This window comes from Juglans regia, chromosome 15 (genome assembly GCF_001411555.2).
Source record: "Juglans regia cultivar Chandler chromosome 15, Walnut 2.0, whole genome shotgun sequence".
NCBI classification, from domain to species: domain Eukaryota; kingdom Viridiplantae; phylum Streptophyta; class Magnoliopsida; order Fagales; family Juglandaceae; genus Juglans; species Juglans regia.
In genome coordinates, this window is record NC_049915.1 from 5,053,323 (window position 1) to 5,069,085 (window position 15,763).

The window sequence follows — 15,763 nt, forward strand, 5'->3', positions numbered from 1 at the left end:
CCAATGTTCCAAAAAACCAAATATACAAACATTCTACTTTTTCTTCAAAATTATCATTTCTTAAAAATTATACAATTAAAACAGTAGAAAAAACCATTAATTTAAATAATGATTATGAATCGTTACAGTTATTAACAAAAGAAGCAATTAGACATCACAAAGAGCAGAAATATTCTTTCATACATATTGGACTAGTACAAGTAGATATAAAACCACTCATTAGAAGTAGATTAAACACCTCAGTATTACTCTGTTTAAGATATGGAAGACATTATAATTTTCATGATTCATTACTTGGAATAGTAGAATCAAGCATGTTCGAATGACCAGTTTATTTTAATTGTTATCCCAATTATTCTCTTTCATTATTCGATACTAATATTTTACATGCTTTAACATTAAATATTAAAACAAATGGTTATCAGATGATGAAAGAGAATCACATCCTTTAACATTAGTTTATAGGATCCATTATAAATTAATGAAGACAACATTAGAACCACAAGCCCTTATTACCAGTCCAAAAGGATATACATTACTATTACAATCTAGTACACAAAACTCTAGCATACAAATCCATAAACAAATCAATTGGAATCAAATTACTCTTCTTAATGAATGGCAATTAGAGAATATTACTCCATTACCTAAGATAGAAAATAATTTTAAGGATGATCTTGAATATATAGATAAAAAAGCGGATGAAACAGTCCAAATAGCTTTTCAACCCTTTAGAAGATCTTTTTCACATTATTCTTCTCCAGCACTCTCTAGTTATCATACACCAAGATCTATTCTTACATTAATCTCTCAAAATAAATCTCAAAATTTTGACACCAAATCTTTTGACACTAGATCCCAGAATCTTCACACATAGATTCAGAGAATTATTCCCAGAAATATTATTGATACACCAGTATATACTGTTAGTCATCTTGATTAAGCATCCACCTCTTAAAATCTTGAAAATGAACATTTTTCTCCAACATATTTATAAGTAGTTGAAGTGATGCCCAAATATATATCCTGAATAAAGAAGAATTTAAAATTAACAAATAATATCTCAAACAAGATTACATGAAAAAAGAAAATAGTCACAAAAGATTAGTATTTTTCTCAACTTTTACAAAAATAAAAAAATATTATATTCAAAAAAAAATATTACGAGTATTTAAAGAAAATACATATTAATATACCTTTCTTTACATGATTTGAGATATATACATTAAATCAATTATCTACTATAAACAGGATTACTAATCAATGGATTAAAGGAGAAAATAATAAAATTATTTATGAAGAATACCCCCATTTTGAAGTCATCAAGTTCAATCAGAGAAATACTCAAATTTTGGCTTCACCAATAAAAAAACATAATATTACAAATACTGATAAAAATCTTGATAATATAATCCAACAAAACAATTATATCAATTTATATCTAAAAACCATGAGTAAACAATTAGAAAGAATTGAAGTCTAAATATCTCCTATAAAACCCACTATTAAAGAAGAAAGGAAACTCCTTTATTTGTTTCCTATGAAATTCCATTTCATTTAAAAAACTATTTTTTCCAAAAATAAAAATGATTTATTGGAAGAAATCTCTAGTAAATTAGAAAAATGAACTATTAGTAATACTGCATCTACCTTAAAACAACCTCATATTAATGTATTAAGTAAGACAGACTCACTTGTATTATCTGACTCTGAAATTAGTAATATTGAAAATCAATTTAAAAATCTAGATTTACAAATAAATAAGATTAGAGGAGATCATGTTAATAACTTTTTTGCTGGAGATTCTAAACATCATGTTTCCATTACTCGTAATTGGTATCCGAGACCTACTCCACCGGATATGCAATTTGAAAAGAGAGAACATATAGTAAGATCTGTATCGCACCAGATTTATTATATGAATGGATTATAGATGGATTATTTGAGTATAAAACATTAAATCATTTCCAAGAAATGATTATGGTTGTTAACGTCTATAAAAGTAATAGAAAAATTGATCATCAAGTAGCACATATTATTGTCACCGGGTTTACTAGCCAATTAAAAGTCTGGTGGGATCACTACCTTTCATATGAACAAAAGTCACAAATATTAACTGCTTATAAATATGATGAAAACATGCAAGTGATTAAAACAGAAAACGATTTACCTTTAGAAGATGTTGTAAATACTTTAATATATGCATTAACTAAACACTTTGTTGGTGATCCTGTTTAATTCAAAAAAAGAACTAGTGATTTATTAATTAATTTAAAATGCCCTCAATGATCTGATTTCCGTTGGTATAAAGATGCATTTCTAACTAAAGTTATGATAAAAAAATGACTGCCAACAGCCATACTAGAAAGAAAAGTTCATAGCCGAACTTCCATATTACTTTGCTCAAAAGGTACATGAATCATTATTAAAATCAGATGGTACTATTGATTTTCATAATCTCACATATGGTAATATAATAAGTAAAATTAATAGAACTGGTTTAAAGGCGTAAATCCCAAGTAATATTTAAGAGATAGTAATAAAAGAATAATATTAATAAGAAGAATAATAGGCGATATAACCAGCCATATGCATGATAATAGATAGAGCAGGCGGTATAACCGACTATATCCATGAAGAGGTAAATAATATAGAAAAGATATACAAAATAAACTTTTTTATTGAAAACAGAATACTTACAAGGAGACTAATTTTCAAAGGATGTGGAAGCAGAAGACATGAAAAAAGGAAGATTAGGAAGATTTACAGAGTGAGGAGGACTGGAGTGGAGTGGTTTGGGCGAGCAAGGAAAAGGCTTCAGATGGAAAATTCTGAATTCCCTTCTTCATTCGTGAACCCCTTTATATAGATATTAGAACAGTACACCACAATAATTCTAATTATACATGAACAGTATCAGCCGACACTAAAAACAAGATCAATATCAGCCAACTCTAAAAACAAACTAATACAGTACAGGACACGTGAACTAATATGTCCAAAGTTATTTGTTGTCTTTCTGAACAATAATCTGGCATGAAAATAATACTCTAGAATCACATAATCTAGAGATCATAATTTGTTAATTCTAGATCAAACGAATCTTGAGATTCCATGTAGGGTGAGTAATCTTGAGAATGAGAGGCGACTGAGTTATCCTGAGAATGAGAGGCTTGTTGAGAATGAGAGACTTGATGGGCTGGTGATAATGCAAGTTGCTGTAATGGAGATAATTTGGCGAGATGCTGTGCTTCTTCTTCATCGTCACTATCTGAAACTTGTGACATTGTTGTGGTTAATTTTTTCAAATCCTTCTTTTTGGTAATGGATGCTAATTGCATTTAAAATCTGCTTCGTTGGACTAGAACTTCTAGAGTCTTGGTAATGTTTGAAAATATTTTTAAGACATGGTCATAATTGTATTTTTCCCTCCAAGTAAAAATTTGAAGACTTTCTTGGAGAGGAAGAGGAAGGAAAAGAGGTTCGGATCTAAAATATTCACACCATAGTGAAGATCATTTCAGGAGTGTTTTGATCTCTTGTAATTTGTCAAAATGAAAGAACCACGAATGACGTAAATTTTTATTTTGTTTTATAAATATTTTTATCCATACTTACTGATAATCATAATAAGGAAGATCACAAGGATGAGAAAATCAAGTATTTTATTAAATTATATTTTATTTTAAAATATCATTGAGTAGTAACGTATGTTTATATATATATATATTTTTAAATGGGCGCTAGGCTGCTAGCTGCTACGTTAACCGTTGACTGACGGGGGACAGGGACCGATGCATGTATTTAATTTGACTGTATTAACATTTCAAAAATGATAGTGACCGAAAGTTGGTCCGATTCGCACTATAAAAAAATTATTTATTTATTATCAATTAATTTTAACGAAATAATTATTTATAATTAAAATTAATTATAAATAATTTTTTAATTATAATAAATTTATCATAAAAATTTATTTTTCTTATAATGTGAGTATCGATAAATTTTTTTTTTTATTGTTTAAAAAAATAATGATATTGTGAAGTTTTTTAAAAAAAAAATTGTATACAAATATAAAACAATAAATGAAAAACATAAAAAATAAATATTATTTTTTTCTTATCTAGACGGATCTTGTACTATCTTCGGTGGATGTATCATGTAACACTGCTCTTGACATTGAGATCTTGGTTGACCTTAATAATCTATAAAGGTTCTCGGAATTCAGAATATTTTACAAACAATTGTAGTCATTTTAAACGAAAAGTTTAGGTAACATAATCCACCCAGTACAGATCGCCAGAAGCGAAGAACCTCCACACAGCAGTGAACATCGGCATCCAGAGTTTTAACAACGCCAACAATATATATCCACGATGCAATTATTTTACATTTCTGAGGAAGATGAAGAATACCGTCGCGCCAATTATCAGCCACCGATACGGGAGTTCACCCAGCAGGAACTCGACATCATCGACGAGCAGGTAACGAAATATTCGGAAGAAGCCCAAAAGTTACGGGAAGAAACCGACCGTAGAAGCACTAGCTGCATCTACAAAGTCCTCCCGAGGCTTAAGAAAATCAATGGTAACTCGTTATACGAGCCCAACATGGTCTCCATCGGGCCCTACTACTACAACCTCCGTAATGAAAAGTTCAAGATGGCCGAAGATTGCAAGAGGAAGTGCTTGGGCTCCTTGCTGGTCAAGGACAGAGATCCAGACATGCAACGCAATACCTATAAGCGCTGCTTGCAAAAAATAAGCGAACTTGAAGTGAAAATCAGAAAGTGTTATTCTGAAGAGTTCGAAGTCGCTGGTATTGTATTTCTGGAAATGATGGTTCTTGACGCTTGTTTTATAATAAAAATCATTGAAATGGTTGGATCTCTAAGACGAGTCGACTTCAGCGAATCTCTTGCAGCCTTGGAGTGGATGGTACCGTATTTCTACAGGGACTTTCTCCTGCTTGAGAATCAGATCCCTTTTTTCGTTCTGGAAGAGATATATGCGCTTACCCATAACATTGCTGTCGAGACAAGTAGATCCGGGCTGATGGTTGCTGCTTTGCGATTCTTTCAGAACGGAATGAAAAGATCCGATTCTATTTTGCGTTTCATTATCACGAACCTCGATAAAATTGGCACGGTCACAGTCTTGCATTTGCTAGACTTGGTTCGGAGTAGTTTAATACCATCCAATATCAGACAGGGAAACAGATTCCGTTTAGATACTCCATTCATTCACTGCATCTCGAAGCTCCGGCTAGCGGGGATTAAGGTCAGTCCGGGCAAGGCGTCCAGCCTCCTAGAAGTGAAATTCAAGAGAGGTGTGATTAAGATGCCAAACATAGCCATCGACGACTTGATGAGATGTCTGTTGCTGAACTGTGTGGCATTCGAGCAGTGCCACCAGATGAGAAGCAGCAAGTACTACTTCACGGTTTACGCTACTTTTTTGGACTGCCTTGTGAACACCAGCGAGGACGTCGAGTACCTTCGCGAGCGCAATGTCATTGACAATTACCTTGCTGACGACTCCGAGGCTGCGGACTTCATCAACCGTGCGGGCAAGGATTTGGTAGTCAATGTTAATCACGGCTTCTATTTGCAGGAATTGTTCGAGGATGTGGAGAAGCATTATCAGAAATGGTGGATGTGGAAGTGGGCGAGCTTCAAGCGGGTGTATTTTGACAAGCCGTGGTTGCTTCTGTCGGCAGCGGGTGGCATTTTGCTCGTACTGGCTACGTCATTCCAGGCCGTAATGGCCTTCTTAACTTACAAGTATAAAAATTGCTAGGAAGGTTAGGTTACAATTAGAAATGCTTTGGTTATAAGATTTCGTAAAAATAAACTCACAAATTGATGTGGTTTGAAATGGTAATACGTTAGATTATAAAACTATTTTTATTATAAAATAGATTTAACATATTATATAAAATCATTTTAATTTGTGAATTTATTTTTATGAGATCTCTTTTATATGATTGTAACATGTCTCGTTATTTTTTATGATCATACATATTTGTTCTTGACGAATCTCTCTGCGTGATAATGATCCGACAATCGATTTCATGGTTTTAGGAAGTTTGATCAAGCACTTCATGTAGTACTTATTTATTCAATCACTACTCTTAGCAAGCTGAATTTTGGGTAGTGACAAGCTTAATTGCCCGTGCAAAGCGAACTTTAGATTATTTGATCACCTTGGGCCTGATTTGTTCATATTATTGTTATTAATTTATTACGAGTCTATGCTTATTAATGATATCTTGTAAATTTGAATTCCTTTGACCTTTCTTTTCTTGATCTCAATTAATTATGTCTATTTATTTGGCATGTTATATCAATAGCTTTTAATCCTCTTTATTCAAGCAAAGTTTGCATCACTAATATAAAAACAATGGGGGAGTACTTGGGCAATAAAAGATGATCAATTAGTTGCTCGACCAAATTCTTGGAGATCAACACAATAATATTCACACATTTTTAAAAATTCTATTTATCATATAAATTAAGTATATTGAGTATCTTTCATATAATAAATTTAGCTATTAATTCTGCGCATCACACATGTTACAATTAGTATTTTTAATAGTTCTGCACATCAGAGGCTGGTATTTGTTTGTTACAAGTGTTTTTGAATAATTACAACTTATCTTTAGCAAGCGAGTTTTGTGGTGATCTCACAATGATATTTTATACTAAATAATCTAGTATCCTTCTTGAGAGGGGAGTTTATTTCCCACCTTGGGCCGTGTAGAGTTTATTCCCCTCAGGACCCAAACTGGCCAATGGATAGCCCCAGTGCCGCACCAACGAAGGAAGGAGGGTCTGATCAGGCCCGAGAAGGCCCATAAGGTTAGGTGACTAGTCATGTCACCTGCTCAGATTGCAGCCCACACCACCGGACAAGGGGCACACTGCATTAAAGGCTGCATTTGGATATTGAGTTCAGTTCAGTTCAGTATGAATAATAATGAGTTAAGTATTGGAAGGAATTATGTGAGACCCATCTAAACTGAGTTTAAAGCGTGTTTGGATGTTAAGATGAGTTTAATACTTTTTATGGGAAGTTGAAAAAGGTTGTGGATCCAACATAAAAAGATGTGTTAAGTTGAAAAATGCTGTAGATTCCACGTGTAAGAAGGTTTTGGGTTGAGATGAGTTTAGTAATTTAAGAGTTAAGTGTTTGGATGTAAACTGAATTCAGTTGAGCTCAGCTGAGTCTTACAACCAAACGCAACTTAAATGGACAGGGGAACTAGCACGCAATGTCAGAGCCGGACATCCACTTAATCCTGTAACCGCGACATTGTGTGCACCTTTTCCACACCAACCACAAGAGACAAATAGGGAAAAGAGGGAGTGACCCACGTACAATATGGCAAGGCGACGACTAACATGTCAAAGGAGACTCCTACCACTAGCACGACACTCTATATGCCCTTGCACGATCTGCTGGCAGTGAACGGGAACCATCAAGACTAGGTATATAAGCATATTTCGAGTTTAGGTAAAGGGATCTTCCGCTTTGATCTTGACATATATATATATATATATATGTATATATACTCTCGTTCTCTTGAATATTTTCTACTAGCATACCCCTCACCAAAAACTCTATATTGATTTAGGCATCAGAAGTGTCACTCACCATCTCGAGGCTCACCCTAATGTACCTTGCAGGTCCGGCAACTGTGTAGTGTGATTGCCAAGGATACGGAACACGGCATCTAACACTTATGCTCTATGTTTATCTTCAATTCCTTGCTTCGTGCTTTTGTCCTTTTAAGAATATGTAATTGGTTTGGTAGTATTAGGTTCATTTTTTTTTTTTTTGAAAAGAAACATATCCATACTTTCATTCCATAGAAGAAATACATAGTTTTTCCAGTTGGATACAAGGTTTTATCCAATCAGGACAATCCTCTAACCAAACCTTCTCCTCCTCACATTGCATAGCAAATTTTGCAAGTCGATGAGCTACCACATTACTCTCTCTAGGGGCATACTGCAACAACCATCTCTGTCCAAAGCGCAGCTTCAGCTTGATATCTTCAATTACTTGGCCATACCATGCACAATTCTCCTCACCATCGTGTACTTCCTTAATGACTTTTAGTGCATCCCCCTCCAAAATAGCATCTACAATACCAATTTTCTCACATAATGTAATAGCCCTCCATAGTGCATTTGCTTCAGCCACCACAGCATCCCTTACATCATACCCCGGCATACATACAAAAGCTATGACATCCCCTACACCATCTCGAATTACAATCCCAACCCCCATTCTGTGAGTGGACTGATCAAAACCAGCATCCCAATTCACCTTATACGGATGTAGTGTTGGAGCATGCCAATGGATATCTCGATTCACAGGGGAAGAAACAAACAGACCAGCATTGAGTTCACCCTTTGCTATAAAGTACTCCTCCCTATCAGCCATAGCAGCAGAAACAATTGCAGCAGGACTTTGAAAAGAATGCTCGAAAATCCATTTGTTTCTCCTCTGCCACACCTTACTAAAGATAAAGGCCATACTTTCTAATTCATTTCTCACCAACTTCTGTGATAAGTCAGACCAAGTAACAAGAAAATCTTGTTCTCTGCAAATCAGCTTCTGTGCTTTACTCATGGTTTCAGACCACACATCAGAAGTGGCCACACAGCTCCATAACACATGACCACTTGTTTCCTCAACCTGCTCACAGATTGGACACATACCAGAATCTACAAGCTTTCTTCTCAGCAAGTTATCTTTAGTAGGCAGACAATTTGTTAATGCTCTCCACAGAAAGACCTTAATATAGTTGGGTATATTAAGCTTCCACATATTCTTCCAGACCATATCAGATCCCTTTTCTGCAGATGGCTCCCCTCCAAGCTGGCGTTTAAGCTCCATTGCAACATAATAAGCACTCTTGACAGAAAACAAGCCATTCTTGGCTGGTCCCCAGAAGAGTTTGTCTACCAAACTCATTCTACTCACAGGTAAAGTACAGATAAGGGCAGCCTCTTCTCGATTAAAAGTCTCTCTGACCAAGTCATACTTCCAGCAACCACTAGTCTCATCAATTAAGTCAGCCACAAAAGCTTCCTGTCCCAAACTAGATACAGGAGATTGAACCATATAGGATGAAGGGGTTGGCATCCACTTATCACCCCAGATCCTAATATGCTGTCCGTTTCCCACCCTCCACCTCATACCTTCGCTGACCACCTCTCTAGCCCCCAACAAACTCCTCCATATAAGAGATGGACCTCCCCCAAGCTTAGCATCCATAATTGAGCAATGTCGATAATATTTCTCTTTCATAATAGTAGCAACAAAAGAGTCAGGTTTAACTAATAATCTCCAAACCTGTTTTGCAAGCATGGCTTGGTTAAAACAATCAATATCCTGAAAACCCAGCCCCTCATCAAATTTTGATCTGCTCATCCCACTCCACTTCCTCCAATGGATCCTCTTCTCTTGTTTTTGATGTCCCCACCAAAATTTCGCTATTAAAGAAGAGATTTCATGGCATAACAGTTTAGACAACTTAAAAACCCCCATAGCATATGTAGGAAGGGCTTGTAAAACTGATTTAATCAAAACTTCTTTCCCAGCTTTTGTTAAAAACAAATTCTTCCAGTTGTTGATCCTCTCCCAAACTCTTTCTCTAATTACACGAAAGGATTTATATTTAGATCTTCCTACCACACTAGGCAAACCCAAATACCTATCAAAATCCCCACAACTGCTTGCTCCTATATCTGCTACTAGGATGTTTCTAATCTGTTGGGGAGTGTTGGAGCTAAAATACACTGAAGTTTTTTGTTTATTCAGTTTCTGTCTAGAAGCCACCTCATAACATCCCAGAATAGACTCTAGCTGGCGCCACTCTTCTTTATTGGCAGTACAAAACAGAATGCAGTCATCGGCAAACATTAACTGACATATAGATGTACCACCCCGTGCCACTTTCACACCTTTAACCAAACCTGTTCTTTCTGCATGCTTTATCAAAGAACTCAGCCCCTCTGCACACAGAAGAAATAGGTAAGGAGACAATGGATCTCCTTGCCTAAGTCCTCGTGTTGGAATGATCTTACTCCCAGGTTGACCATTAACAAGAACATCATAATGGACCGAACTTACACATTGCATTATTAACTCAACCCATCGAACATGGAAACCAAGTTCCAGCATAACAGCCCTTAGAAACCCCCACTCCACCCTGTCATATGCTTTAGACATGTCCAATTTTATTGCCATATTTCCATGCTTCCCTTTTTTACGATGTTTCATAGAGTGCAATGTCTCATAAGCAATGATAACATTGTCAGTAATTAATCTACCAGCAATGAAAGCACTTTGGCTTTGGGAAATGATATTTGGCAAAACCATCTTCAATCTATTGGCAAGAGTTTTTGCAATAAGTTTATAATATACATTACATAAACTTATTGGTCGAAACTCACCAACAGAAACTGGACTCTTCACTTTTGGGATCAAAGCCAGAAAAGTGAAATTACAATCCGGATCCAGTTGGCCCCCATTTAGAAAATTCAAAACAGCAGCACATACCTTATCACCAATTAAGCTCCAATATTTTTTATAAAAAGAAGCCCCAAACCCATCTGGACTAGGGGATTTTAAAGGGGCCATTTGTTTTAAGGCATTCTCCACCTCCTACTTTGTAAATTCCTGCAAAAGAAGATTGTTCATATCACTAGTGATCTTCATCTCTAAGCACTCCACCCCCTTATTAATAGCCTCATCTGTTGGTTCATTGGACATATCAACCTCCTGGAAATGCATTTTAAAAGCCTCCTGAATACCACCCTGATCTGATCTCAGTACTGAATGACCATCCATGATTTCCATAATCGAGTTCTTTCTTCGTCTTTGAGTAGCACATGCATGAAAGTAAGGTGTATTCCTGTCCCCACAAGCATACCAACTCCTCTTTGCCCTTTGCCTCAATTTTATATCCTCCTCCTCTAACAATAAACCCACTTCCTTCTGTAAAACTTTAATTCTAGCACTATTAGACCCACTTCCTTCATCCTGTAAACATTTGAGTACAACAGACTTCTCTTTAATCACCTTATCCTTCTGCATAGAATGCCGTTTACTCCATTGCTGTAAAGAGAGACCACATTGGTATAGAGATGCTTGGATTGACCCACCTACTGAGTTCACACCTGCTGAGTCATTTCCCCAACTGGCAGCTACAACTTCTTTACACTGCTCTTCCTTGCACCACCAAGCCTCGAATCTGAACAACCGTGTCCTGGATAGAAGCCCAGTCATAGCTATTGTGAGGGTCAATAACAAAGGCTTTTGATCAGAACACCTTGCCACTAACCCTTCCACCGTAACAGTTTGATAAAGGTCACGCCATCTGTTGTTTGCTAAAGCTCGATCCAACCTTTCCTTTGTATAACTATCCTCTCCCTGATTGTTACTCCATGTAAAGCCATCCCCCTTATAACCCAAGTCACTCAACTCATTATCTTCAATTGCCTTTCGAAAAGCAGCCATCTGAGATTCGGGTCTGGCCTTGCCACCCCATTTCTCACTTTGTACTAGTATTTCATTAAAGTCTCCAATAATACACCATGGATCAGGCCCTCCATTGAGTCTAGCTAACAACTCCCATGAATGTTGTCTTTGCCCCACCTCCGCGTATCCATAGAAACCCGTCAACTTCCATCTACATTTAATAGCCTCATCATAAAGCCACCCACTAATATGTTTTTGTGAATAGTTAAGAAGTTCAAAATCAAGTCCATCCTTCCATAATACAGCCAGCCCCCCACTCCGCCCCACAGGATCCACACCAATAAAACCATCAAAACCAAGCTTTCTCTGAATAGCTTCCACCTTGTGAACTTTCAAGTAAGTTTCCATAAGGAAAACTACTTTTGGGCTCTTTTCCTTTACTAACATGTAAAGGTCATGAACTGTTCGAGGGTTCCCAAGCCCTCGACAGTTCCAACTTAAAATTTTCATGGCTCCCGGCAGGGCTGTTCCACAGCCTCTGCCAATATATCATGATGAACTTTTGTTGAGGGGATAACACCATTACATCTCATCTTCTTGCTAAGAATGAAGGTCTCCTCCTCGTCAATCAAAGTTAAATCCCTCCTTTTACCAGCCACACAACCCTTGCTAAGGTTCAGTTTAGACACTGCCTTACCTCGAGCCTGTCTCTTCCATCCCCCCTTTGGACCTCCAGCCACACTACCCTTACTTTTGTGTGGGGTTAATACAATCGTATCAAGGTAGCTACTGCATGCATCCTGCTCTTTAACTTCTGTCACGTGCAATGAACCCCCCAGTGGACCATGCAGAGAGTCAGAAATACCCTCATCCACGTCATTACTATTAGTAGTAACCTGTTGCACCCTCTCAGTCTGCGGGTGACCCTTAACAACCAAAGAATTCAGTTCAGAATCCCCCTTATTTTTAGCCATGCACTCCTCCGAAACACTTCCCATGTTTTGAGTTTGAATAATTCCTGCCGTAACTACCTCCTTTAACTGTGCTATAACTGCATCCGTATCCATCGCCCTATCATTAGCAAGCCCATCTCTCTCGGACTCCTCAATAACTAACCCTGCCACCCTGCCAAACTGGTCACCACCACGCTCCGGTGACATAGTAGGGGAGAACTGACGCCAGGTAGGCCTGCCATCCTCCTCTGCAAACACCTTTCCTCTGTCAGAACTCGAAACACCAGGAGAAGGTTGGGATCTGAACCTCCCCCTTCGTGCTCCACTATCTGCGCGCGGCCAGGATCCATACTGAGGTTCTCCCTTACTAAGTCGAGCACTCCCTGTACTCTGAGAACAACCTTGATCACCATGATAAAATAAACCACAGTTAAGGCAAATTCTAGCTAACTTCTCATAGCGAATTGGCACCCACATACTTCGAGAGCCCACCTTAATAGTTCTACCTCGAGCGACTGCCTTTTGTAAATCCAAATTCACTCTAACCCGAAGGTATTTTCCCCATCCCAGTTCCTCATCCGAGATATCCACATCAACTACCTCCCCCAATGTCTTACCAAGCAACTCCCCATACTTTTGATTCATACAGCAGAAAGGTAAATTGTGAAATTGCACCCAAAATAATTCAGACATAAACTCCGTAGCATGTGGTTGTATCAGACTATCAAGGTGCTTTAAAACAAACAAGTTTGTATCAAACAGCCATGGACGTCCCGCCATAACCTTCATACAATCACCCGGATTATCAAAGGAGATAACAAAAGTATTATCCCTCACTTCCACAAACTCCACAGCCTTGTTCACTTTCCAAATTTTGAGCATTGTCGATTTGACAACCTCTTTACTCAAAAACCTATCAGATAACACCTTTCCAACCACACTGCGAAGTTCTTTCTACTTCAATGCTTCCCAATTATCCTCCTTAATGCTGATCTCTTGTTGTTCCTCCTCATTCAGTTTCAGTTTTGACCAAACCTCTTCAAGATCCTCCATCGCTTGCACATACCCTAATATTCTGTCTGTTAATATTAGGTTCATTAGATAAGAATAACTAGGGCGATAAATAAATAAATTAATATTCAACAAGCCGCTCAAGGTCGATTTGGCCAAATTCAAGTTTGACTCAATTCATTTATATATTAAATAAATCACTTGAACACAAAATTATAATCGATTATTAAATTATACAATTAATAAAAAAATATTTGGCTAGACTCTTATTATAAGTTTGTATAAACATGAACGTACAACTTCGAAATATTTTTTAGAAAATTTTATATATCATACTATCATCCTATTATGTAAGATGTGACATATTTATTACTATTAGATAATCATCTAATAGTGATAAATATGTCATATCTTATATGGTGGGATGAAAGTAGGATGAGAGTGAGAGTAATTCTACATACAATCGTGAACTGCGTAAACTCCACGTAATTATTTTGACAAATAGTAAGATCTATTATTAAAAAATTATTATTATTTTTTCACATAAGTCTCATGTTTTATTCACTTTTTTTAAAACGATTACGGGGAGGTTGCACGGTTCACGGTTATAAATATTTTTTCTCTTTTTATAATGCTAAATGATTTACTTTCGTACTTATGAATATAATCATTAATTTATGTATATATAAACTTTATAAAAATATCAGTAAGAAATCACAACCTATTTGTCAAATTTTGCATATAAAGTTATAAAATATTAGATACATAATCTAAATTATTAAAATGAAGTAGATAATGAATAAGATCGAACTGAGATAATATTAAATAAGCTATTAATAAACATAAAATCAACTCGATAAAAAGTTCAAACTTAACCCTGGTTAGAATAAAGATTAAAAGAATAATATTTATTCTTCGTTTATTTTTACGGATGAGATGAGATGAATTCAGTTGAGATTAAAATTTAAAATTAAATAAAATATTCTTAAAATATATTTTTTAATATTATTTTTATTTTAAAATTTAAAAAAGTTAAATTATTTATTTTATTTTAGATAAAAATTTAAAAAAATTATAATGATGAGATTAGAAGCTTATAACCACCCACCACACTTTCTGACTTGTTCGCCCCTTAATTACAATAATGATTTTCTAAGGATCTTAGTTGAGACAGCTGAAAAAGAGGAGAGGTAACGTGATAATTAATGTCATCTTTCCCAGAGACCTGTTCAATATTGTCTTGAGAGTAGTTAGCTTAGTCGTCTTGAAAAATACAAAAAGCTAAACATGGCCAATATTTTCGAAGTATACCTAACTAGAAAATGAACAGAAGTGAAAACTGAAAAGGGTATTCTGACTTCTCTTGTTTGCTGTTTTGTTGACAAGTCCTGTGCATCAATCATTCATCTCGTATCAATCTTTTTTCTATATTAGACCATTTAATTAGTAAAAAAAATAAATTAGTCAGTAGCATTAACTTTAATTTTTCAACTGGAGAACTAAGGTTCAAATCTCCAACCTTGTTACCTATAAAAAAGGAAAAAGATAATCTAATTTGGTCAGGCAACTAGATAAAATATCTCAATTTTGTAAAGGAAAAAGGAGAGCTAAGTTCAACTTATAATATTCTCTAATTAAAAAGTGAATTAAACTCATAAGTATTATGCTAACTTTTTCTTTGCACTTTTATTTCTAAGAGCATTCTTATTGGATTAACTAAAAGTTAAATTTAAAGAATATTTAGCTATTAAAGAGTAAAATATGCTCACATTGGATTAGTCAAATTCTAAATATTTAGAATTTAGCTACAGTGGCTTTCAAAAGTTTTTTCAAATTTGAAGGTTACTGTACATACATCAAATACATATTTTATTAATTATTTCTCTCTCAATTTCTTTCTATCACATATTTTATCACAATTAATATATTAATTTGACTTAGTGGTATATTAATTTAATAAGAACATGATTATTAATTAACATATAATAAGTAGAATAGTAAAATATGATGAAATTAAATAAATTAAATATTTTTAAAATTATCTGTTATTCATTACCATATAATGAATAAATGTATAATCTAATGTGGAGATTTAATGTGAATAATCAAAATTAAATTCATCTTATATTATTTTATTATTATATAATGAAAAAATAGTTATTCTAATGTGGAGATTTATGTGAATGGAATAGTCAAAAGTCAAATTTCTCTTATATTTATAAAAAAAAATGTCCTTTAACTTTGGCTAATCCAATGAGAGTGCTCTAATATGATTATATAAAAACTGTTCAAATTGGCTAGGAG

General features: G+C 35.2%; 2 protein-coding genes across 2 annotated transcripts; one reads left to right on the plus strand and one right to left on the minus strand.

Moving 5' to 3' along the window:
- The first annotated feature begins 4,376 nt into the window (after positions 1 to 4,376).
- On the plus strand, positions 4,377 to 5,798 carry LOC108990417 (UPF0481 protein At3g47200-like). Its single transcript, XM_018964384.2, has one exon. The coding sequence runs from the start codon at positions 4,377 to 4,379 to the stop codon at positions 5,796 to 5,798; it is 1,422 nt and encodes a 473-aa protein (XP_018819929.1).
- Positions 5,799 to 7,862: 2,064 nt separating this feature from the next.
- Positions 7,863 to 10,655, minus strand: LOC108990367. The gene is made up of 2 exons (XM_018964313.1): positions 9,705 to 10,655; positions 7,863 to 9,365 (listed from the first exon to the last, which is right to left on the minus strand). The coding sequence occupies exons 1-2, from the start codon at positions 10,653 to 10,655 to the stop codon at positions 7,863 to 7,865; spliced, it is 2,454 nt and encodes an 817-aa protein (XP_018819858.1).
- Positions 10,656 to 15,763: the final 5,108 nt, after the last annotated feature.